The 27,123-nt window shown below is 43.9% G+C and overlaps 1 protein-coding gene across 2 annotated transcripts in view; it reads left to right on the top strand.

Moving 5' to 3' along the window:
- The first annotated feature begins 8,175 nt into the window (after positions 1–8,175).
- kcnip3b (Kv channel interacting protein 3b, calsenilin) overlaps positions 8,176–27,123 on the top strand; it is a 38,121-nt gene continuing 19,173 nt past the window's right edge. The window contains exons 1-2 of one of the 2 annotated variants that reach the window (XM_071536859.1): positions 8,176–8,249; positions 19,462–19,636. In XM_071536859.1, the coding sequence (XP_071392960.1) occupies positions 8,244–8,249; positions 19,462–19,636 (181 nt within the window). In that variant the 5' untranslated portion in view covers positions 8,176–8,243. Of the gene's footprint in view, positions 8,250–19,461; positions 19,644–27,123 lie in introns of both variants that reach the window. The other variant, XM_071536858.1, reaches the window with a different exon arrangement.

Below are 27,123 nucleotides of genomic sequence, written 5' to 3'. Positions count from 1 at the left end.
CCCCTGGTTAAATAAAGGTTTCAAAACAGCCCAAAGGAGGACGGCAAAGGCAGAGCAGATTATAACTTCGCATTCGATCGCCTGCCAGTGTAATCCCAGACTCCTTTGGGATATCAAAACTCATCTGCTGAAAGAGCTGAACTCCGCTCCAATAAGCTCGCAGTAGGAAAAGAGGATTTTTCTAATGCTTTTTTTTGTGGGGGTGGGGTGGGGGGGGACTTATTTTTTTAATGCCAAATATATTTCATAAATATATTTCATGATTCCTAATACCTGAATGTTATTTTAAATTGTCTAAATCCAGACTAGGTGCTACCACCAGTTTCCTACTGTGTAATGAAATGTGTCTAAGTAAAATCATGAGGCGAGTTGTGCCCATGGGTCCATTATGGCTTTCTCTATAATGCAATTTACTGTAGCCTAAGCTTACCTGATAGAGCCACTGTCAGAGGAGGGGTGGGGTGGGGCTGTCATCTGTGGAACCGATAAAACAGAGCGACAGCGTAGCCATTTAAGCTGCCTCAATATTTAATTAACTACAGCCATCCAGGTTAAGATTAATTACTTCCTGGAAAAAGCAAAGCGGGTTCAACCTGATCTTTGGAATAGGGTTTCTACTTTGGAAAAGGCCACAGTTTTAGCCTTCAGTACCGTACCAGACGTCTTTTATGATGCCAAATAATATCAGTGTGTTCACTCTGTGTCACAGTAATGGTTGGAGCAGTTTTAGACACAACCAGGCCAGTAATACAATACATCTTCTTTTCCTTTTTTCCCTAGTGCTATTAACACAAGCTTCCATTTTTGAACCATTAATTTTGAAACTCAGCACATTGAACATGCTGTAACTGAATATTTGGTGTCTCATTGGTAAAGCATTACATCAAATGCGGTGTATTGGTAAATTATGCAACCCTATGTTGGATTTGAGACTTAGTTATATATCTTATATATTTCTTACTTGACTTAGTTTCAATTATATGTTGCACACAATGGGTTACAATCATTTTGTAATCCAAAATTCAATAATTACCAACCTATTTACAACAGTGGGCCAGGTGTTTATTTTGTCTGAACGAGCACAACGGCCTTCCAATTATCTGAGAGGCCATTACTGGAGACAGCACTTTTATTTCATTTTTATTTCATTTTGCCCATTCAAACAACGATGCCACAACTGAATTTTGTAAACCACAGATATGCAAGGCTAAATATCCTACTTATCGCTGCATGCTGTCTCCTGTTTCAATATTATAACCTACAGCACCTTTGCCAGCAGGTTATTGTGGCTTCCTGGTGCATGCATCAATAGTTTGATGAAAATAATTGTTTGACCAGGCCTTTAACAGAGGCAACAGTTTGTTTGCTAAACTAAGAATATACTCCAGGCTCCTGAATAGTTTCAGCCCATGCATTTATTATAAGTTTTATGTATATCCCCCCCATAGCATAATTTTTCTGCATTGTATATACAGTATTGGTAGACAGGCTAGGATGTAGCCTGGTGAACCTGATCTCAGTTCTATTATACAGTCATGAGGCTGCATTCCTGCAACAACCCCCCTCCACCCCACTCTCTTCCTCCTCTCTCTCTCTCTCTCTCTCTCTCTCTCTCTCTCTTCTCTCTCTCTCTCTCTCTCTCTCTCACACCCTCTCTCTCTCTTTCTGTCTCTGTCTGGCCTTTAAATTACTTTCTGGAGGCAGGGGATTTTGGCCAGGGAGATAAGGGGAATGGGATGAAACATTCTCTCTGGCTGTCTATCTCTATCTTTCTCCGCGAGGCAGAGGCAGCACAGTGAGCGCTGTGCATTTATAGAGAAAGAGGAGAGCAGGTTGTTCTTGCTCATCCCTTGGGTCAGTGAGGCTGAGGAGCCCAGAGACACAGAGACATGTTTCCAACACATTTCAAACAGTGAAAGTGCCACCATAAAAAAAAAAAAAAAATCTCAACCCGTTTTTCAGTGACAGAAGAAAGATGCAAAGGCATACAGTACATATTGACAGTAAAAGTGTGTCTCTGCCCATTGGATGCTGCATGTGCGCACAGAATGGACCAACGACTCTTCAGAGCACCACAATAAACAGACTCTGTGCATGTGTGTGTGTGTGTGTGTTTGCTTGTCAGTCCGTCTGGTCCTCGAGGGTCGATCCCAACACTCAGACCTGACACTCTCTTACATAAGCCCTTAGTGCTCTCCCTCCACAAGAGCAAGATCCATAGATTATTGATGCCGGCACTAAGCGAGCGAGGCCGCACATGGCAAGGACACACCAGTCACACATGCTCCACCCGCTTTTCTGTGTCAAATATACCGCGCTGTCAATTATTTCCAGTGTGTTTCCATCTTCTGCAAAGATTTTTGTTGCAGTGTGATGTAGATAGAGTGTTTCTCTGCTCTCAGTAGAGACATGGACATGGGGATTCCCTCTCACCTTGTTTATGGTGCATTATGGGAGGCTCCGAGCTCTACCCAGCATCCCTTCATTCACATCACCTTCCTCGCTGTGCTTTGTACAGTGCGCCTCACGGTTAACACATATGTGTTCAGACTATGCTATGCGTGCTGAAGTCATACCCGCATGGATTAGCATATTAATGGGATGTCCTCTTTGTCCCTGTTTTCTGTCACTCAGATTTCACAGCAACGAGAAGGAAATGTTGCGGATGGGGAATAGGCAGAGGGGAGCGGCGGGTGGAGGGAAGAGTTGAGAGAAAAGGGAGTGAAGTGTGTGAAGACATGAGCATATTTGAGCCTAAAGTGCTCTGGTCCTCTACCTACCTTGAGCTATTGTAAAGCAAACATCAAAACAACCCGCTTATTTGTTTTTGACCAACTCTCACACACACATACACAGTTTTGCTCATGCTGTACAAATTCTAATCGAATTCCCTCATGTCCAGTTCAGCGGATCTTAAACAAGTCAGATGCTTCTTCCTCCCTCCTCTCCAGTCTCTCTTCCTGCACTTTGCTCCCCATCACAGTTCGATCTTTGTCCTTCTCTGTCCAGGGATCCCTCGGTTCGCTACTTAGCAACTGTTTCCACGGCTACAAAGTTGCTCCCTTCCTCACCCCCACCCCGCCTCCACAATAAGTCGCTGATGTCCCTCCATTCCATTGTGTCCACTTCCTAAAGCGCGCTGATGAAATACATGGATTAACAGGATCAGTCTGAAATAAATGATAGCGCAGGATCCTCTAGTGAAGGTCGGCTGCCTTTGGACACTGGCCTTTGGTTGGCCGTTTGTTATATTAATTTAAAACATCAAGATACCACGCTATCTGACAAGCATATTGAAAATAGCTTCAGTGAACAGTAAATCATCCTTATTGTCTGTCTCATGGCACTGAGGACATTCTTTTAGCTGTATGACACTGTTCCTCTGTGTAGAAATATGGTTTTTATCTTGAAGATTTTGGTCCTTTTATCGGTCAAAGGAGGTCTGTGGAAGGTCTAGTGATGAATGTGACAACCCCTCACACACACACACACACACACACACACATACACGCACACAAACATCTCGTATCTCCTGTTCTATCTCAAACCAGAAATGAACTTTCATGTGCTACAGTTAGATAAGACACGCACACGCACACGCACACGCACACGCACACGCACACGCACACGCACACGCACACGCACACACACACACACACAAACACTCTACAGTCTGGCACTGTCCATTTACACTTTGTGAGGTTGTGCTATCCTTACACCCATGGGTGTCAGTATGTACTGTGACCATATATCTCAGCACCAGTGTCACTGAGACAAATCCCAGTTCATTTGATTTTGACGTGCACTCTCATTCATGCACACACACACACACACACACACACACACACACACACACACACACACAGAGACACACAAACACACAGTCGGAGAAGAGATAAATCGGTGCTCGGCCAAAAATAACATCTATAGAGACAGATAGGAATAAGAAAATAATATAAGGCTGCTGGCTACATTCAGACGTGAATGCAAATGTTGGAGCCACAGAAAGAACTATTTATAACATGATCTAAAAATAGACATTGTTCTCCATAGAAACATGAAATCCTTCTGAGTGGGGAATTACTCTCAAGCTGGTGCTGGTATGTGTGTGTGTGTGCTCATATGTGTGCATGTGTGTAGATGGGTGTGCGTGTGTACATGCATGTGCACCTGAGAGTGTGTGTGTGTGTGTGTGTGTGTGTGTGTGTGTGCGTGTGTGTGTGTGGGGTGTGTATTTTTTTCTGTTGCTCTAAAGGAGGAAAAACAAGGTGAGAGCAAATAATTAACTGTATCATCCCGGCTGCAGGGCCTTTTCTTGAGGAATCTCCATTGTGTCTCTCCCAGCCTGCAGGAGACAGGATTTTACAGAGCTTTGATGATCGCACCTCCCCTCCCCTCCCCTCCCTCTCTCTCTGTGGTACGAGCTGACAGGCACGACGTGGATTCATGCTCATTAGTATACAGCAGCAAAGGGGGGAAGTGTGTGAATCCACGGCTAATCTGTCGGGGGGAGGGTGTTGTTTGGCTGATGTGATATGACAAATAACACAAAAATGTCAGTTCCAGCCACTCACTTTACCTCCTCTCCTGAATAAATAAAATGGTCAAACATTTAGCTCCACAACTGTGGAAAAAACTAAGTGAACCCCTGATTCAGCACTTGGTAAAATCACATTGAACAGAAATTATTTGGGTGTCAAGTGGTTTTCAATGGGGTTTTGACCTGATTTTGTTTTGCAGTACTCCAATAAGGTGAGGTGTGCATTTTGGCTTTATGATTAGCTCAATGGTGCAGCCTTGAGCTTGTGAAACAGCACAAAAGTGTATTACTCTGCTGCAACAGTGCTTCATCGGGTAATGTCTAGTTCAAACAGTTCTGTTGATTTTCATTTTGAACACACTGGTACGATGAGCATGAGCTGATAATTTGAATCAGGTTACAGCTGAAAGCCCAGTGAGATATATTGTATTTCAAAGAACTACAAAGAACACACCAAATACTGAAAGACTTGAAATTAATGGATTGATACTCTAAACAGCACTCCATACAGATGTTGCATGCATCTTGAACTGTTAGATGATAAGCAACTTATTAGCATATTTGCTCCTTCTACTGTTTCATTCATGTTATTGCATATCTTGTATTTCTTGTATGGCTTGTATGCCTCGTGTATGCCATTATTTTTTTTAACTTTTAACTGTACTGGGGAGAAAGCAACGTCAAACTTTGCAATAGACTGTAAATTCAGTCTAATCTAATCTGATCAATGCTTAAAACAAAGTTATAACTGCTTTGTGAGACTTATTTGATAATGAACTAGGGGTTCCCTTGCTCCTTCTGTAACTGGTACCAAATATTGAACATTTTCTGTAGAGAAGAAAAATAATGTGGCAGAATATGTATCCATGTGAGAAGTCAAGCAACAATCACATCAATTAATTTACAAAAATAGTCTTAGGACCACTGCAACTCATTCTCACTGTCAAACATTTGTGCAACCCTGTGTATATTCACACACACACACACACACAAACACAAACACATACACACTCACGATCTTGAAATGGTGGGATTAGGATGAGCGTGCAGCTGTCACTGCATAGCATCACACGTCTCTCTTTGCCTCAGCGTCAGTCCCTGTTTGTCAGATCTGATCTCTCCTCCTCAGCAGAAGCTCTCGACGCCCTTGGGGAACCAGTAGGTGAATCAAAAGGCCGACTCAACCATCTGAATTCCCCTGGGATCGGGGAGCCGCCGCCTCTCCCCGACCAGACCGACTTCCATCCTGTTTGTTCTGTGTGAGCTGCTGGGGTTCAGATGGAAGTGACCCTTACACTGATTGTTTCTCCTACTGAGCCATTCACTCTACTGATAACTGTTATCCTGCCTCACGACGAAGTAGACAAATCGAATGTGTGTGTGTGTATGTGTGTATGTGTATGCTTGCGTGGGTGGAATGGATGGCTTGAACATGGGATTCATAACAAAGGGAAAGTGGGAGAAGAGAAGAGTTTAAGCAACGTGAGGCTACAGAGGAACAGAAACCAGCAGAGGGGTAAAAGCGGATTTTTTGTGTATATGTGTGTGTGTGTGTGTGTGTATGTATGTATATGTGTGTGTGTGTTCCTTCCAAGTGTGCACTCAATAACTCAATAAGTCACTCACTCACTCACTCACACATCTGCAGCCCGTCTTCATGGGCCTCTGAACGATGCTCACCTAATGAGTACATCCAATTATCTGTGTGGGGTCAACTGTAAAGATATTACGTGCTTGAGTGTGTGTGTGTGGGTGTGTGTGTGTGTGTGTGTGTGTGCGCGTGTGTGTGTGTGTGTGGTTGGGTGGGGGGGATACCAAGAGATACATTTAGAGATAAAGTGAGAGACAAAAGGAGAGAGGAGGGGGGCAGAGAGCGAGATAGAGATAATGTAAGAGGCAAGGACAAGGATGCTGACAAGGAAGTGAGATTTTATAAATCCACTTTAAACGTTGCTTCAGAGATAAGGAGAGAGAGAGAGAGAGAGAGAGAGGACAAACATGTGGCTTCTTGTTTCTGCTGTGGACGAAATGAGGATAACAGAGTGCATCTGCCCCATGTCGCTACTGAGGGTAAACACATTAGCTGCAGCCACGTCCGCCACATTATCCAGATTTCCCAAGGCATTTCTGGCAAATGCAGGACAATCCCATCACTAGTAGTCTGAATCCACTGCTGAGCTCGCATTCAAACTGACAGGGATCCGTCTCCATCCTCTGAAAAGACATCCATTCATCTGTATTTTATAGATAACATTTCAATTCTCCTGTTTATTCATTTATCTGAAGATTTGAATGCATATGAAGGATTTCATATGGGAAAAAATGCTTCTTGAAATTCATCAGTCAACACGTCTAAAACACAGATTATATATTTTTTTCTAAACAAAGGTGTAAGGTTAATTTAACCAGAGATAGTGAAGGGTGAACCCACCAGCTCACCCACTTTATTTGCAGACTAGAGACACCTTCTTAGGCTGCCATGAATCTTTATGAGGTAAAATCATAGTAGCCTATACATCATGGTAAGTAATATTGAACCGATAAGAGAAAATGGGCTTTTGATGGGGAGGGGTACAAAAATGAATGCTTTCCAAAAAAAAAAACATAGATTTTTTTTGTTGCTGATAGCCTTATGATGATCAACAGCCCGAGGTTTATTTACCACTACACCCAGCATCATTTTCTAGGTGTAATATTCATTCATTTATGTATTTATTTCAAATAACTCGTGTTAGAATGAAACTGTTCATATTAATATTTGCTCAAAATGACCTTTGTTGTCAAGCTCATTTGAAAGCAGACAGCGGTAGAAATGTGGAAATGTGTCTTCAGCCTAGGTGGCTAATAGGAAGCTGTTTCAGTCGACAGCTGGCCTTTCCTCACTCCTCCTGCAGGCTATTTACATTGCTTCGCTGTTCATTATGCAATCAACGTGATGTGCGGAGATGCTTGACCTGGCGTGATTGCTATTCAGACCCTTGCAACCGGCCTCTCTCTCTCTCTCTCTCTCTCTCTCTCTCTCTCTCTCTCTCTCTCGTCTCTCTGTCTCTCTCCCTCTCTCTCTCTGCCCCGGGCAGCATCACAGAGGTCGCCTAAATTGATTCAGTTCCTCACCGAGCGCAGAAGGAATCACCGGCAGGATTTTAATTGCATTTCTGTACCAATCACTCACACACCAATCACGCAGACTTACCAACAGAGAACACACACACACACACGAACGCACGCACACGCACGCATAAGGACCTTTCTCTACTTGACGTGCCCAAATTGGCCGCAATGATCACGGCAGCAGAGAGATGAGAAAGGTCGAAACAATAAAGATTGTGTCTCATTTTTTAAGAGGCTTCTTTCAAGTAGGCCTATTAGTCAATCTAGGCGAAGTGTCGCAATATTTAGTTTTACATTAAGAGAATTACATCCGCTGCCAGCCTGACATTGGATCATTAGGCTATAAAAAGATAAAAGTCCACTTGCTTCCTCTCTGGCTGACCCCCTTCCTCGACCATCTCTCTCTCTCTCTCCCTCTCTCTCTCTCCCTCTCTCCCTCTCTCTCCCCCTCCCCTCTTCCTCTCTCTCTCCAGTGTGTGTACATTCCTTCGCATCCAGCGGAGCGGCAGTTGGAGGTGAGGGTCCAGGGAGAGCGGACAACACTCAGCAGAGAGAGACCAGACCATCAGTGTCGCCCACAACACAAGAAAACATGCAGGTAAGAGGAAAATAACATAATAACATAAAATCCATTTTCATCCTCGCGCTGAAAGCCTCGTGATGCGACGGGTTTATGGACTGAAATCCTCATGGTTTGTTTTGCCAAAATGCGCGTCTGAGGGCATGGATGAAGTTAAATGGCATACTAATATAATAATAACATACTGTTGCCTCGATCGGCTCGCCAGTCTACTTGTGGGTTTAATTTATCGTTCCTAAACCCTCTTTTGATTAGGGCAGCAACACATTTCCTCGCACTTTTATCCAAAGCCGAGTTTTGGAGTGAAGTTATGTAATTGCAGCCTGTAGCGGAGACGCTGTTAGCGCGCACCAATCCTGCAGACGGCTTCCAGCAAGTGTCACTTGGCATCACGTCTTCCACCGTGACTTTCCTCCTATCACTGTTTTTTGATATGTGTGTGTGTGTGTGTGTGTGTGTGTGTGTGTGTGTGTGTGTGTGTGTGTGAGAGAGAGAGAGAGAGTGTGAGACAGGGAGGAAGAGAGAGAGAGAGAGAGAGAGAGAGAGAGAGAGAGAGAGAGAGAGAGAGAGAGAGACCTCCTCATGTGGCTCCAGTGATTCATGCGTGACTAAAAATCTGTAAATAGTCTGGCATAAAATCCGTAGTCTGCCATAAACCGTCAATTTCACGAACCCAGGCAGAGAAGGAAAATAAATTCCCTGTAATTCTGGCTCTGCTCGTTTCTTAGGATTGGCTGATGAATCAATTTGGCATCCAACAGACCAAATCAGTCCTCACCAGCACCCTCCGAGCCTCTAGCCTAAATTGGAGGTATAGTGTATAAGTGAAAGCCCAGCATCCCCAAAGTGACTTCCAAGACCTAACAAGGCAACACTTGTTAGTGCTCCCAGAAGGTTTCTGCTTCATGCTGGATTTTCCTCACAGAATGCTTCTCAAGAGGGAAAGCCTCTCTGGGAAACTCTGCAATATAAGAAACGCAAATGTCTTAGGAAGAGTGGCAGCTGTAATCTTGGTGTGTTACTTGTTTGTTTGTGCATGTAGGCTACCAGGAGAGCAATGACAGAAGAAGAAGTGAAATTTATTTTCATGTCAGACAAGAAAAATGTGTCTCTGTGCACGCTCCCGCCATGGGACGTCACACTAACACCTATTTACAAACACACACACACACACACACACACACACACACACACACACACACACAAACACAGCTCACAGTGGGAGGTTCTGGTTGGACATAAACCAGGAGAATGAGGAGAATCTCTAGCTGTGGTGACAACAAACTAACTATTCTCTGTGATTGATGAGGTGCATCATTCAATCAGTCAATCAGTCAATCAATCAGTCAATCACCCAAACCCAAATCAGATGAAGAGATGAGGTCCCTAGGCTTTATTTTATGTGTGTGTGTGTGTGTGTGTGTGTGTGTGTGTGTGTGTGTATGTGTGTGTGTGTGTGTGTGTGTGCCTGTGCCTGTTTTTCATATCTCAAACTGATGTTTGAGTCATCACGGTGCGTGTGCTTGATGGTAATGCATTCAGAGTGGGTGAATTCGTATTTGTTTCCGGCCTTAAATTATCCATCTCTCCCACTCTGCTCCTATGACTGACATTTGAGTTAACCGTTTTTTGTTTTTCTTTTTAAATGAAAGATTACAAGGTCTTTTGGTGGTTTAATGAACGGTGTTGGGAATGAGTAGCAGCGGCAGCCATCAGCAGCAGTTTGACAGCAGTGCTTAATTTGTAAATGATGAGGTCCCGGAACACCAAGGGGTCGGTGTTCCCGTGAGTCGGTGTGGAGGGAAAAGGTTCAGGAGCATATCAAGACAACAAGCGCATTGGAGGCACGGTGGTGCTCAGTACAGCCATACAGCTTACTGTAGACCTAACAGCCTGAACATTACTAAATGACCGACTATATGACCTTAGAGCTCCGACTACTGGGGACCTATAAAAATATTTGATTATTGCATAGGCTTAATAATGCTCATTTTGTCCAAACCTGTTACAAACCTGCCCTTCAAGTAGTGGACTAAAGATATAACTGCGCTGTGCACAACATAGAAATGCCCACATAGGCTACTTGGCTGTGAGACATGCTAATCATACATAAACACAAGGAAACTGCAATGGCTTCAACCTCATTTACCAGACAAATTCTGGCTTGAGTAGTTACGCATTAATATTCAACACAAATATTTTCATAGGATATCTATTTTGAACGTAGGAAACAATGTGAGCGAATAATGAAATGACAGCAATAAAATATGTCATGGTCATGCCATGCAGCTAGAAGTCGGCCTAAATGCGACACTCAGCTGGACCGTCCTGGTTTTAAAATGCCCACATTGATGTGAGGCTTACAGCCCTTCACTCAACCAATTATATTACCAATTATTTCTGGACACTCAACATAACATGCACAATTGCCCACATATTTAACTGTGGGACGTACAGGTCCGCACTCCAAATAATTTATGTTTTCATCTATGCAAATATGAATTTAGATGTTATTATCCCAGCAGAGAACTGTAACATGTTTACAAAAAAAAAAAGACATGCTTACCTTGTCTAATTTTCCAAAAATAGTCCACACAGCGGACATATGGACAGCAAATTCAACTGTCTTGTAACCATGACGATGTCTGAAGTTTACCTTAACACACTCTGCAGAGCAGCTCACTCATGTGACATGATTACTGTGCGCTAGTTGTTACTTTCTAATAGAGTAATCACCTGTCTTCATATGGAAATGAGCCAATTCGGTTTTTGGAAGGGAGGGGAAAGGAAGAGTCAACTACTGGGATTATTATTATTATTACATGGCAGAAAAAAAAAAAAAACTTTCATGCCACCAGAGGTTCCGGGTCCACGCAAATAAGTACCGGAATGCAGGTAGTCTAAAACCGCGAGGTGCCGGATCCTGTTCCAGAAGGATCCATATTGAAGGTATTGGCATGTAGGAGTCTGGATAAATTACGCTGTGCAGTGGGACTCACTTCAGCTTGTGTTTTTTTGTACTGGAGAATGAAAATATGTTCAATTGTGTTTGTGTCATTCATTGAATCCTATGTAGTGAGGAAGCTGTTTGGCCTTTAAGTCGTTCTGAGGCAGTCAGTGAGCGCAGAATGGCTGAGAGTGTTAGTGAGGTTGTTGTAAAGGAAAAATTCACCCTCACTTACTCTTACACTGTTATTTTAGAGTTATTTTGGTGTACCTACTTTCCCTCAACCTGCCTTGTCTACTTCCACTTCAGTTAGTGGTTTCCTATATTTCCCAGAATTAACTTGTTGTGAGCATTCAGATGTTGGTTATATATGTAGTTGGATGGAGCAACAGTGATAGTACAGTAAGAGCAAGACAGGAAGAGTTTTCCCAGTCATCAAAAACGGAGTCACCTCTTACTCAAAACACAACCTGTCTCGTGGCTGCATTGCATTCTGGTCTAATGAGGCTGTCAGTGAAGAAATTGGTCTCTTTTGTACGATGGATTTCTCCCTGTATGGTTTTTGAATGTCGGTGCTAAATGGAGTCTAGAAAGAGGGGCTGACATCAAAACCTGACATTTACCGTTGATGTTTTGGACAGTTGAACAATTTTCTGCTATTAAACTCCATTGTAGCTGCACTGGAGACATCTCAGCCTGATGTCACCTTTTCTACGTTTGGCCAGTTGCCCACAGGAATAAGAAAAATACACCATCAAATAATAAAAGGGGCCCAGAAATACAAGGCACTAATAGCTGTTTATGTCTTAGGGTAGAGTTTTCCTTTCAATCTGTTTTCCACAGACCAGTGTCTCCATGTCAATCAAAGCATTCACACACAATCAACCTGTACAGATCAGTGACCATCACACCAGACAGGCTGACAGCAATACACACACACACACACACTCACACACACAATGTTTTGTGCTGCACCTGATATAGTGGCTGAGGGACCCACCTGTTCAATAGGTGGAGTGATTGGTAGATTTCGACTCATGAATCATTTAAAAGGTCTAGTAACAGTATCCTCCAAAGTGGGAGCGGGGATGGGCAACACACACTTCTGATCTAACTTTCAGCCAAAACACTGCTGTGCACAGATGAGAGGCTTCATGTGGAAATCAAGCTTAGGGCCTGTTTCCTCTGCAGCACAGTTCTGTAGAGCAACAGCGCTTCAGAACGACTTTCTCAACCAGCCCTTATTTTACTCAAATCTCCACTGTATCTGAGTCTCATTCGAACAGGATCTGGGCTTTTTAAAAAGGGGCATATTGATAATTTTGAATTGGCTTTGATTGGGTAAATTGGTCCAAAGTAGGAGTTTCTTCTTCAGCAGGTTGTGATTACAGTGTGCATAATCAAACACACCCACATACACACATACACACATGCACACACACACACACATACACACACATGCAGCCAACATCATTGTTCTGACAGAGGCACAGTTTTATCGACCCACTGGGGAAAGAAAGCAGCGAGGTGAAATGATTGGTTCATGGAGAAGCCGAGGTAAAATACTGATACAGATCACAATCAATACTGCGATGTTTATCAGTTGCATCTTTATTGTCGGTCAATATACTCATTTGGTAATGAAAAGTAAAGATAAAATGAGGTGCTGTATTGTCTTTGGTGTAGACCCCTCCATGTGTGTGTGTGTGTGTGTGTATGTGTGTGTGTGTGAGATAGATTTAGAGAGAGAGAGAGAGAGAGAGAGAGGGCAGCGGCTGATAATTGAAACATGGCTCCTCTATTGCTCTGGGCCTCCCCAGAGTATTAATTCTTTCTCCACATGAAGGCTCACACATCAATATAATACACACACACAGACACAGACGCACATGCACACACACACACACACACACACACACACACACACACACACACACACACAGCATGCAGTCCATATGGATGTGCCATCCTCCCACAGACACACTGATTCGCGCTGACAGCCATACAGAGAGGCTCAAGCAGTAAGGACACAAATAGTATCAGCGCTCGACCATCAGCTCTCTCACAGATTTTTCTTAAGATCCGTCCAACGCAGGATGCAGCTGGCTTCACATATAAAGCCGCACAATGCACAACCGCTTCTTAGGAACTGAGCCTAGATGTTTGAAATGTATAATATTGGTGCTGTCTTGCAGTAAATGCTATTATTCTGCTGGCTATTTTACACAACAAAGTGAAAACAGAAGAAGGCTCATTCCCAAAACTCTACATATTTATTTTGGAGAAAAAATTATGACCTGAACATTCATCAGGCAGTGTCTCTAAACTATAGCAGACTGTAAAAGCGTTATTATTTTGTCAACCAAGGACTTAAGTTACCCACTGTTTGGTTTTGTGCTATCAATGGTTTTCCGAGTAAGAATAGGTGTTGCTTTTTTCCAGCAGTGCGGTAAGTCATTTAGGAACAAATCCCCTCCGCTGTATTTCCCAACAGAGAATGCCAACAAATCAGCTAACTCCCGGTGAATATACGTGTCATTCTTCTGCTGCTTTGCATGTGCATGGCAGAGATTTGAGACCATCTCACACACAGCAGGGCTCCTCTGTAGGAAATTCCGGGTGGTAGAATTTCTGTGCGTAGGTTTTTATCTAGTATTTACTGTATCTTCCCCTTTGTACTGTCATTCCTACTCAGCGCCCTCTCTCCCTTCTGCCTGTCTTCTCTCTCTCTCTCTCTCTCTCTCTCTCTCTCTCTCTCTCTCTCTCATCTCTTTTTTTTTCTTTATGGAAGCTCACACATACATCCACACACACTCACACATACACACACTCTCTCTGTCTCTCTCTCACACACTAACAGAATCTTCCTCCCATGCTTAGCTCCCAGTTGGTATTTATACTTCACCTGGAGAGTAGCCTGGTGACAGGCAACATTAGGGAGAGAGAGGGGTGAGGGAGTGTGTCCATGTGTGTGTGTGTGTGTGTGTGTGTGTGTGTGTGCGCGCGTAGAGGAGAGAGAGAGAGATACTGTGGGAGGATAATAGGAGAGAAAGAGAGGGAGAAGGAGTGATTGACTGTGAAATAAATTGGAAGGAATGAATAGATGAGGGGAAGGAGGGATGGAGGACAGAGATTTGTGCTGACATCTCGGGTGGAGAGGAACAATAAATATTAATATGAATGGCTAATGAAATGACTGTTGTTGTTCAGGTCTTCCGTTGTGTGTGTGTGCGTGCGTGTGTGTGTGTGCGTGTGTGTGTGCGTGTGTGTCTGTGTGTATTTGTGTGTATTCTTGTGCTTGATCCAAGTGAAATTAGGTTAGGTCTTTGAAAAGTTGCCCTCTGGATCAATTTAGATCTCTTTAGAGTTATGAAGGAGTGTTGAATAATAAATAAATATCAAGAGGGAAAGTATTGACATGAGAAAGAGTAAAGGGAAAGGATCGCATGAAGAAATCACAAGCTCGGTTTTTGGTTAATGGGATGAATAGGGAAGGAAGGAACAAACCATTAAGATTATTATAATTATTGGATTGTTGCGGTTGGGACTTCTGTACTGTTCTGTATGTGTGTATGCGTAAGGGGAGGTGTATTAGTGTGTGTGTGTGTGTTGTATTTCTATACTTCAAATGTCCTCCCAAGCATAGAAAGATGAGGAAAATCCTCCAAAGTGAGGACATTTTGCCGGTCTTTCACTTCTTTAAAGTGCAAGTTTAGGGTTAGGATTTGGGTTTAGGGTTAAGATTAGAATTAGGATTAGGTTTGAATTAGGTTAAGGGTTAAAGGAGTAGTTCACCCAAAAGAGAAAATGTTGTCATTATCTACTCCCCCTCATGTTAGCCACACAGCAAGTTTGTGTTCATGCTTGCGCACACCCACACATTGAGATGAACAGGCAACCTTTCTCCATTTCCATATATTCAGGTTCAAATAAATAAAGTTGTGCAAAGAGCTGTTGTTCCTCATGTTCTCATCAGACATTTTTTATTCTTCGTTTGAAAGTCAGGTGAGTAAGCGGTTAGCGTCATAAGTCACTTGGAGCAGAGCTCTTTCTGTTTGTGTGACATTGACCTCTGTGGGAGGAGTGTAAACACAGAAATGGGGAAAGGTTGCATGTTCACATCAAGTAGAATGAGCAGGTGACATATGGGCACACAAGCGTGAACGCTTCTGAAAACAATGGTTTTAGTGAAGACTTGCGCTAAATACTGGTGTAAATACAGGACTTAGTGCAATCGCTTCAGAACACTTGGAGCTTTTTTGGAGTAATTTTATGGTCTTTTTTTTGCCATTTTATGAAACTCTAAAGAACCAGTTCCCACTCACTTCAGTTGTTATGGAGAAGGCTGACATGGAGCTGTGCTATAGGGGAAAGGCTGCGAATAACATGTGAACACGCAACGTGTGGGCGCACGCAAGCGTGAACGTGAACTTGCTGTGTGTTATGTGAACATACAAACTTCACTGGTGTTTCAACTGACCTGAGGGTGAGTAGATAATGTCAAAATGTTCATTTTTGGGTGAACTATTCCTTTAAGGCTATGCGTATGGTGAGAGTTAAGGTTAGGGTTAGTGGTTAGGGAATAATGTAGTCAGTGAAGGTCCTCATGAGTATTGTAATACAAATGTGTGTGTGCATGTTTGTGTCTAAATATATAGATGTAAGCGAACGCGTTTACGTGTGTGTGTGGGGGGGGGGTTGGATGACTGTATGAGAGAGGAAGATTAGTGTGGCTGGTTAGGATACTTGGTATTTTTGTCTCCACTTTTATTTTTTCTTATTTTTTCTTGTCTTAGTGTTTTTTAATGCACTCTGAGACTCCAAGAGTTTCCCTGAAATGGCATAATTAAGTATATTTTGACCTTGAGAAAGCGAGGCAGGCAGAACAAATTAATCTCTGCTGGCTGATTTAGAGTCATATTGAAGCTAAGTATGGCTGCATGGGCTTTGGGACATTAGCAATACACAGGGAGAGAGAGAGAGGGAGAGAGAGAGAGAGAGAGAGAGAGAGATTGAGAGAGAGAGAGCCAGTGTATCTCTGGTGTGGCCTAACAGGATGTTAATCACATATGACTTATTAATGGGATCTCCCATCCGTTATGTGACATTGCAAGACTCCTCATCCCTCTCTCTCTCTCTCTCTCTCTCTCTCTCTCTCTCTCTCTCTCTCTCTCCGCTCCTCCCCCCTCCTCCATCCCACTCTGTCACTAGGAGTGGACCTATGATGGTTCAGCCCCGCTCATCCCCTCTCTCCACTCATCCATCATCATTCCCTCTCTCTCTCTCTCTCTCTCTCTCTCTCTCTCTCTCTCTCTCTCTCTCTCTGGTACAGTAGAGTACAGTGAGAAGCACCCATGTAAAGAGGCCAGATTTCATGCTTCATCTAGGGACACATGATGACTAATATTTAATAATTGATGGACAGTAAAGCAAATGTGTACTGCGCGGCTGCTCTTTGTTTGCTTTGACTGTTATGGGTATATGGTAGTGTTGTGCCTTGTGGTGTGTGTGTGTGTGTGTGTGTGTGTGTGTTTTCTCTCTCTGCTTGAGAGGATGTTACGGGCATATGTTACAGCAGAGAAGTGCTGCCCCAGGACAAAGCCAGCTGAAGCGTTAAGAGGGAACAGGAGAGAGAGAAGACTAGTTGAAACTGTGTGTTACACGTGTGTGTGTGTGTGTGTGTGTGTTTGTGTGCGTGTGTGTGTGTGTGTTGCGTGTGTGAGTGTGTGTTGCGTATGTGTGTGTGTGAGCATGCTAGCATTACGATTGTGAATATGCCTGTATCTAGCGGTCCATGAATAAACATGTAATGTAGTACTGAATTTTCTTATGTTTACACTCTGTCTGTCTGCATTTGTTTGTCTCCTGTCCTTTCCTTTCCAATTTGCCAATTCCACAGTAAAGGTACATTGAATTTTTTTTTCTAATTCACTTCTCCCAAAGAGTGAACCACTGCTGATCATCCCCTGCCTTTTTCATATTATCCCCTCTGCTATGCCAGTGTTGATCTGTGAATAAATAGATGTTTGGATAAATTGAATTTTTTCAGTCATCTCTTTTCATTTCATCGTGTTGCCATTATATAGTCAGCGTGGCCGCCTTTGGTAGCAACCCTCTTCATTTGTGTGTGTGTGTGTTTGTGTAAGTGTGTGTGCGTCTACATCTGCAGTCCTGCCCAGGGACTGCAGACCTAAATTAGCTATATAGCTAACTCTGGCCCAACTAATAAACAAACAAGCGTGTGTGTGTGTGTGTGTGTGTGTGTTTGTGTGTGTGTGTGTGTGTGTGTGTGTGTGCGTGTGTGTGCTCCCATGCAAATGCTCAAACCCCTCTGTGTACATTTCTCTCCCAGTAGTCTCTCCTACCTCCTTCCTTCACTCTCTCTTTCCCCTCCTTCTTTCCCTCTCATCCTTTGCTCTTTTCCTCCTTCTCTTCATGTGGAAGATGCACAGAAATAGCCTTGCAAATGCAGCCTATTCCCTAGCAAAGTGCTTTCATATCTACATCTCCCCCTCCATCCTCCAACCTCCAGCCCTCTGTCCTCTGGCCGTCCTTTGCTCTTCTTCTCAGATAGGCCAGGATTCATTATGCTAATTGCCTTCAGTTCTTCCAAGAACACGAGCAGACCTTGTTCTCTTCACCACTTCCTCTCTCTCTCTCTCTCTCTCTCTCTCTCTCTCTCATTCACTCTCTTGCTCTCTCTCTCTTTATTTCTCTCTATACCTCTCTCTCCCTTTCTGGTTCTCTATCGCTTTCTCACTAAAGGGAGGGATTTGCATGGTCAGACTCCCTTGGGATCACACAGCCGTTTAAAATCCTCTGTGTGTACTCTCTCTCTCTCCCTCCCTCCCTCTCTCTCTCTCTCTCTCTCTCCCTCTCTCTCTCACTCCTTTTTTCTCTCTCTCTCTCTGTCATCCTTTGCTTTTCTCTCCTCCCCACAGAGTAAACAGAGCTTCTGTTTGTTCTGTGTTTGCCTCTTTCATCTTCCTCCCCACACTTGCTCTAGTATACACATATGTGTGTCTGTGTGTGTCTCTGTGGGTGTGTGTGTGTCTGTGTGTGTGTGTGTGTGTGTGTGTTTTGCATGTGCACGCGTGCAGCAGGAGCCGCTCAATGGAGGTTCTTGAGAATTTAAGAAAAGACATTCTTGGCAAATCAGATCACTTCAAGTCGGATCAAATCAATGTTAGCTGTTAAAGAAACTCAAACTCTGCCAATGCTAGAAATGAAAAATATATAAAAGCAAGAATTTGATATCAACTTTATTTCCGCTGATAGATGAAAAAGGTTGAACTTTGAATAGGAATGATTTGAAGAGGAATGGTCATGAATGGTTAGAATCATGATGATGAATAGGAGCTGAATATAGAAAATGATCATGAACAGGCTTGTACACATGAAGGTAATTAATTGGGGATATGGCAATACTCAACTCAATCATACTAATGTAACAACAGCTGCACCCTGATTCCTTAGAAAGCAGTTGTTATCATCTGTGTCCTTGGGGTGCCTGTTTCAGGCTTAGACAAGCACCTTACTGTCCATCACAGATTTGTAAATTAACAGGAAATCACCTCCAGCATTATTTTGGTAACAGATCTCAAAGCGAGAATACATTTTTCCACATTCAGTCAAGAAACCAAAATATATTCATGTGAACAAACAGACACACAGGCACAGACACAGAAGTACACATACACACACAAACTTTTTCACCATTGTGCCATCACCCCTATTTCTCTACTCTACATTTTTATACTTGAATAACTAAAAGAGGACTCTCTCTCATTCATTTGGAATTAATACATTCCTACATTCATTGGATTTTTGTGAGCTATTAGCAACCAAATTATTGTGACCCATTCTTATTAAGAAAGTTTGCCACTGCTACTATATGATGAGGTATCGCTGTAGTGAGCTGCCTGGTCACATAACCATGGGCTCTGATGGATTAATGGACTTAATACAAATCTCAGTTTAGGAAGTCAGACAGTCAGTAGATTTGCAGACAGTGGATTTAGACATATACTGCCCAAAAATCTAATTATAAAATACTCAAAATACTGTTGAATTCATTCTGAACTCTTTTTGAACCCTTTTCAAAACATTTATGATATTCTTACAGATCATATGCCAAACATATTTTGCGGGCAAATGCAGAACAGCTGACTCAATTTAAAGATCTCAGCTCGGTTTATTCATTCCCAAATGGGCTTATTTCTCTGAACTTTCTCTCTCTTTCTCTCCCTCTCTCCCTCTCTCTCTCTCCCTCTCTCCCTCCAGGAGGATGGCAAGGTGGTAGATGGCAGCCTGCTGGGCGATGCCAATGGCGTTGAGCCCGGGCCGGGCCGAGTGAAGGAGTCTGGGAAGTGGCAGAAGCCGCGGTTCTCTCGGAAAGCCCTCATGAAGTGCTGCCTGGTCAAATGGATCATCGCCAGCACGCAGCCGCAGGACAAAGGTGAGAGGTTAAACCCGAATCTCAACTGTGTCTGATGTGCATCTGTGTGTGAAAGAAGATGAGGCTCACTGTGCGGTCAAAGTGTGACTAACAACATTTGAATTGATTGGTGAATCGACGTGCAGGACCTCTCCTGGCCTCCGGTCGTCCCTGTGGGCACAACTGACTCATTCTGTTGGCCAGTTCACCTCGGCATCAAGCACCTGGAGATCATTTAGGCCTATCCGCTCATTTATTACTTTTCTCTCGCCCTCGCTCTTCCATTAGCATGCTGTATATAAACCTGAAATGTTCTGATACACACCCCTTCCTCTCTCTGCTTCTTTTTCACTGTCTCTCCCTCTCATAAACACACATACACACACAGACACATAGACACACAGACACAGAGACACAGACATACACACACACACACACACACACACAGACACACACACACACACACACACAAAGTCTGGGGAGGTAAACTAAAGACTTCCTTGGTCCGTTCTGAATTTGGTCCCATATCTCCCTGACTGGGTTTGAACTCCAGGTACGCTGGCAGATTAAGTGTTACTGCTCCACCCAGTGGTGTAGCTGTGATCGTGCACAAAAGTCCATTGTCTGATGGAAAGACAGAATTGTTTTGGTATTTATGGAACAGGAAATTTGTAAATGTAAGCCTTCACTGTCTGCTAAACTCTCAGAGGTGTTAGTTACTGAAATATAGCTGTAGTTTAATCAAACCTGCCCTCATTAAGAAGATGTTTGGGATTGTGACCCGATGTAGGTATCCCATGTAATGTTACTCTTGCAGGTCAGTGAAATGTGAGAGCTAGACCTGATCCTATAAGGCCTGCCCTTGTGGCTAATCACACAATCACACTTCTCACACACACACATACATACTGGATTAGGTAGGTATCCCCTCTCCTCTTCCTCCTCCCTAGCGCTCCAGGAGCAGCACTTCAGTGAGCACTGGTACTATCTAAAAAGCTGCACAGGGAAACTTCGCACTTCAGCGGCCCCAGGTGGCAACGAGAGATAACGGTTTGAATTATTGAAGTTTGAAGGACTTCGTTACCCCAGAAATCAAGTAACGTGACATCGGTAAACTTCACACTCCTTGGACTAAATGTATTTAACTCAGAAGCTGGAAAGGTTCGTGAGTCCAGCTTTCTCTCGACAGAGCGCTCACTCATCCTGAGAAGATTTCCCTCCAGTGTCCATACTCCATAGGCGTAATCGGCGGGGGGGACGGGGGGCCGCGTCCCCCCAAATGTTCAAAGTAGGCAAAATTGGCAAAGTTGATGGTTCACATACGGCGTCTTTTGCACACAGAAATCCATTATTTTCAATGTGGGCGTGCTGCACACGCGCTGAAAAGCGAGAGCGGCACAGTCGCGGTGCCCCTTCTGCAAAGGGTCTTTTTTTCAGGTGCGACCATGGCGTCCTGAGATAAAAATATCTCAACGTTTTTGGAACGCTGCAAGCGCACCGCAAGTCACATAGCCTGAAAGCCTGAAATAAGCCTTGAATCGTTCACCATCCAAACGAAGTATCCTGGCGCTTGGCCATATGCCACATCACCATTCCTTCAGTTTGTTTGTGATACGGAACATTCACTATCGAAACCACGTCATCAATCACCAAGCATGCCAATCACATCCCAACCTCATCCCAAACTGGACTCTGCCCTGTGTTTGATACCTCTAGCATTTTGACTAGTCATAATGTAATAAAAGATATCTTAAATTAGCATTTCGGTTGGTCATAATGTAATGAGAGATATCTTAAATGCTAATTTACAGTATCTCTCAATACATTATGACTAGCCAAAATGCTTCTTTAAAATATTTCAGATATCTGTAATGAGAACTACTGGAACTACCACTACTAGCCCTATACTGCTGCAGCAGCTGTAGTAGTAGCAGCAGCAGCAGCGATGTTGCTTGCCACTACTGACTAGCTACCACCTGGCTTAACCCTGGTAAAGCTCTTACTGTGAACTTAGACAAGGGCCTACAACCCTATAAGATAAGATAAGATAGCACCTCAACTGCGACCGCCAGACCACCATTTTGACTGGCTGGCAGGCTTGCTTCAGCGGGAGGTGAACCGCGCCTCTTCGTACCAACCACCAGCTCTTCAACGAACCATGTTCACTAGCCGCCATGCCACCTGGGCCATACTATCAAAATTAACTAGGAAAAAAACTAAACACTTCAAAAAAAGCCGGCACGAGAGACACGAGAGACACCATTTACAAGTCAAACTTTTCAAGACTAATGTATGTAAAATAAGTCAAAATTTATGTTCAGTTGGGGGTCACATGCTTCTTAGGTGTGTGTGTGTGTGATATAGGCCTAAATGTTGTCTAACAGCCTTGAAGCATAAACACGCCGCCAAGCCTCCAGCCGGTCCAGCTGCACCGGGATGAAAGTAACCCTAACCCGGGATGAATTAGAGAAATTGTGTGGCTGAGTTCAGAAAATAAATAAATAAATAATAAATGTATATGAATAGAGTTAAGCTGTCCAAGTAGTCAATTTTGTCCAACAATGTCTGATAGGAAATAATTGCAATATATGTGTGAAGAATACCCTGTAAGTCTCCTTTTTCTGCGGCCGTCTCACTCTCTCCTCCCTTTCTGATTGTCTTTCCCAAATGCGCAATCCTTATAAGCAGCTTGGATGCGCGAATTAAACGTCATGTAGAGGGCCCCCAGGCCCCCCTGGAGAGGGCCCCCAGCCCCCCGACCTTCAGTTGGTCCCCCCTCCAATGTTTTAGACACAATTATGCCACTGCCATACTCAATACATGATTCACATTTGGGAATATAGGGCAAATCTACAGGGTATGGAATGCTCTTCTCTGTTCCAACACTCACACACACACACACAGTTATAAAGTCACTTTTGGGGTATTTACATAGACTTACATTAATTTCCTTTAACCTAACCCTAACCTTAACCTAACCTAACCCTAACCACTGACCCAAAAATCAGCTTTTTACCAATTGGGGACATGGCTTTTGTCCCCAATTGCACAAGCCATCCCCAATCAAGTGGTCTTAAGTCTGGTGTGTGTCCCTGAAAGTGACTTAAGTCATACCACACACACACACACATACACACACACACACACACACACACACACACACACACACACACACACACACACACATATACACATACACACACAAAGGAGTCAGATTCAGCTCTTATCCTACACATATTGTCCTTGACCGCAAAATCATGGGAAGTGCTCTTTGTGTGGCTGAAACATGAGCATAAGTGAAACAACAGCATAAGAGACACAGAGAGAGAGAGAAGCACCAGTGTGATGTGTTCTGTTTCATTGCAGCAGTGCAAAGGGAAGAAAGAGATTGAGCATTGTTGGTGGGCAAGCCCTCACCTAAGTAATGGCCAGCAGCTAAAAATAGCCGAGTAGAGATGGAGATATGTATCAGAGGGAGGTGGGGTGCTGGTGTTGGAGCAACTGCTGTGGTTTAGTTAGATTTGGACAGGCTGAGACAGACGGTTTGAACCAGACAGGAGGGGAGAGAGGTGGGAGGTGCGCAGGGTCACTGGCCAGCTTGATAGACTGCTGGACATTGAGCGCAATACAGCAGAGGGTTTGTGGGAAACAAGATGGGTGGACACAGAGAGGATGCTGGTGTCGATAAAGGAGGGAGGGACTGAGAATGAAAATGCTGTGCTTGCAGGTCAGGCCACACATGGACATATTGGTACTCTGACCTGCAGTATCACATTTAAGATGAGGATAGAGGAAAATTAAACCGTCGGGTTGGATAACGTAAAACGAGAATGATTTACATAATGATTTCCCGTTTAACCCAGAAGTGTAGAAGCTGTCAAGCAGCTCCACTCTTATGCCGTAGAATCCTTGTTCTAGATAAGCGATTTGAAGTCATGCCGTGGAAGAAAAGAAAAGGGGAGAGGGAGGCATAGAATGAGGCCGCATATGGGGAAATGGAGAGATGAAAAGGGGAGATATGAATGACTGTAATATGAAAAGTGTAATTTGAGACGGATCAGAGATGGAAGGGAGACAAAGAAGGGAGGGAAGGAAGAAGAGTAGTAGAAATTGAGTGGGAGGACCAGTCTCTACATGAACTGACAAATCTTACTACCACTGGCTTCTGTCTGCGTGCATGACTTTTCTCTGCGGGAGAAAGTGAGAAGGAAGGTGCCGTATAACGTCTTGCCACCTCGGAGCCAGGCATCGGAGGGCTTGTGTGTCCCGGTGACCATGCAGCGGCGTGGCCTAACCCAGGGCTGAAACAGGAGGAGTGCCAGTGTGTCGTGGTGTTGTGTGTTGTGGTTTTTGTTGGGGTCGGTTACATGAAACGGCAGTGACCGGAGCTTTAGGAGGGACCCAACGTTGTGCCATTCAAATTTGCCTCCTTTGAGACGACGAGTGGAAAGAGAGAGAGAGAGAGAGAGAGAGATAAGGGAGAGAGGAGGAGGAGGCTGAGGGAAACATCACCTGTAAGCAAACTGGGACACCAGTTTAGAAAGCAGCATTAACTAAAGTAAAACGAGGCAGACGACACCAGACCAAGGAACATCCTCTGGACAACAAGAAGCAGCCAAACCTAAAAGTTTAACCGGAGCAGACTTCTTTTTTACTTGGTTTTATGTTCAGCAAGTTTTTTTTTAGCGTGTGCTCTAAAATATCTTTAACTTTTTGACAGAGCACAGACTTCCTCTCTGCTTTTATCTCCATCCCTTCATCTCCTCTTTTGAATAATTTTTGACGGAACACAGACTTTCTCTCTCCTTTTATCTCCATCCCTTCATCTCCTCTTTTGAATACTTTTTTGGGTCTAGACTGTTAAGGCACCTCACCTCCTTTTTTTCTCGTCAAGGACCCAGATTTGGGTTATTTATTTATTTTAATTTTTTTTGCTGGGATTTAACTTGTTCAATCCCCATATCTCCTTGTGCTGGTTGCCTGGTCATGGAGGACAGGATGAATGCGTGCACTGTGCAGTGTGAGAAGGAGATCTCGAACCTGCTGCGATGCTTCTTTGGCTTCATCACTGGGACTCTAGTTCAAGGTACTTTCCGACTCTACTTTTCCTCTGCCGCCGTTTGATCGTTGCTTCTGCGTCTTGAAGCAAAAGTTAAATAGCCGTTATTAAATTTACCTCGTTGTCTGTTTCTTTCTTTCTCTTGGTGCTCTACTTGAGGGAGTCTCTCCTGAGTGTCATTTGAATTCAGGTTTTATTGGGTTTTATGTCCGAGTTCACACCGAGCAGTGGCACCTTTTCCTCTAAATTAAGGCTCTCTCTTTCTGTTTTTCTCGATTACCTTTCTGTTCATCTTTTTACCAGTCTGTCCTTCTTGAGTTAGTCGGTGTGTCCTTCCGTTCAACATTGATTAGATGTAAGTCTATACCCCTATCCTCTCCCTCTGTCCTTCTATCTAATGAATACATCCATTCATCAAGCCACTGCTGGCTGAATCAGCATTCAGTGTCCCTCTCTTTCCTTTCCCTCTTTCCTGTTTCCTCTTTCCTCTTTTTCCTCACTCATTCTTCTCTCCTCTCTCCTCTTTTTGTACCGCTGATCATCAATCCCATTCTGTCTGGTATCTCTTGCACTTTTTCCTCTGTCCCAGATTCTCCTCCATCTTGTTTACCAGACAGGTGAGGACGCGTTAGGAGTGCAGTGTTTACCTGTCCTCTTTAGAGAGGAGACAGAAGAGGGAAGATGCTGACTTGATGATAAATGTTTTTCTCTGGGGGAAAAATGGCCCTCTTTTGCCTCCTGCTTCGCTTAGCCAATCTTCACCGTCTTCACTCCTCTGACAGTTCCCAATCTGAACCCCCATAATTGAGTGTTGTTCAGGTAGGGGTCAGGTCTCCACTGACCCATTACCTAAACCTAATTCTGCCTTCAGTGAAAAACCCACAGAGGCAGGGAGAAGGGAAGGAGAGAAAGGGGGGAGATATTTGGTTTTTTTTTGGAAGAATTGGAGTTTTAGGCGATTGGGATGAGCGATGAATTATGAAAATAGATCACTGACGTTTTTTGAACTGTATGTTATGTCTATCCCTGCGTGTGTGTGTGTGTGTGTGTGTGTGTGTGTGTGGGGGGGGGGGGGGGGGGGGGGGGGGGGGGGGGGGATAAAGAGACTGGAATGAAATAAAGCAACAACCAGGGCAGAGGGAGAGGGAAAAACACAAGCTTTGATTAAGAAGTCCCTGTTTTAATTGCGTGGCTAAGGCTGGCTTTGAACCTGCCAGGCTGAGGTGGCTTTATGAATAGGGGATTATCTCCTGTAGAAGTGAGACTGGGCTTGGTCTTAATTGGAATAGATTAAGTAGTTGAAGAGGGGGAGGCAGGGAGGCCGAGACGGAGAAACATGAAAGAGCCGCTGTCTCTCCCCTGACGCTCTGCGGAATAATTCTGCAGCTCTTTCTGAAAGTTTTTTGGGGAGAGGCCGTACAACAAATTTGAATGTCTCAGTTACTGTTTGTGTTACATCACTTTTTGCGGAGGGTAAGGGCTGGAGAGGGTAGCGCACATCAACGCTCGCAATATAACGTAGCACAACACGATGAAAAGTTTTCATCTGCGGTCCCTGGGGCAGGTTGTTAGGGAAGATGCAAGCATTAAAAAGACATCACCAAAACACGGATGGTATAATCAGCGCTGTATTCAGAGTCCTGGAGGCTCACTGCTTGTTCTATTATACAAACTTGGCATCTGTTTTAGGTTTGCGTGGGGGTTTTCGGGGGGAGATGCAGTGCTTTTCTGCTGCACATTTTCACCTTTATGCATGATTTAATGGTGGAGCTGTATGGAGAAAAAACAGGCACTTGTTCCTCGCTGACTGTATATGAGAAACAATGGCCTCAATGCTGCAATCGCGGTGTGCATTTCATATTAAATATCTTTGTGGCTTGCTGTATCCATGCATTGGTTGTTTCCAATCAATCACTGTGAAAGGCAGAAACTGATGATGTGACAAACCACCCAGTGTCCACCTATTGGTTTGCAGCTGAGTAAGCCTATAGATGATCCTGGAACAGTCAGAAAAATGTGATCCATTCTCTCATGTTTCATTTCCTTTTCTTTGCTCTGTGATTGCGTTAGTGAATGAATGTTAGGCCATTACACTCCTCCGCTGTGCATTGCGTGGTGCCCAGTGTCCTCTGCTGGACGGAGGAGATATCACATGGCTATTGGGGAGGAGGTGTATTATGTCACTCTAGAAGGCACTAGAGCATCTGTATGTTTGCAATGTGCAAGTCACAGCCACAATAAAACAAACACCAAGATCTTAATATGGCTTTGGGCCCACGCCAAGTAATTAGAGCAAACTCCATGCACCTTGGCTCGGATTCTACGATTTCCTGAAACCAGAGAGGAGACACAACCCCATTCCTCCATTAGTAATTCCATCATGTGTTGTTATGCCTGGAAAACACTCTCAGGCACTACTCCAGAATCTCCTAAAAGTGTTCAGTTCCGG

The sequence above is a fragment of the Centroberyx affinis genome, unplaced genomic scaffold, assembly GCF_046629955.1.
Source record: "Centroberyx affinis isolate AG114_WGS23_722 - 3 ecotype Tasmania unplaced genomic scaffold, CSIRO-AGI_Caff_v1 ptg002953l_1, whole genome shotgun sequence".
In the NCBI taxonomy this organism is placed as follows: domain Eukaryota; kingdom Metazoa; phylum Chordata; class Actinopteri; order Beryciformes; family Berycidae; genus Centroberyx; species Centroberyx affinis.
Note: the sequence above shows the minus strand (reverse complement) of the source record. Positions and strands in the feature narration are given on the sequence as shown.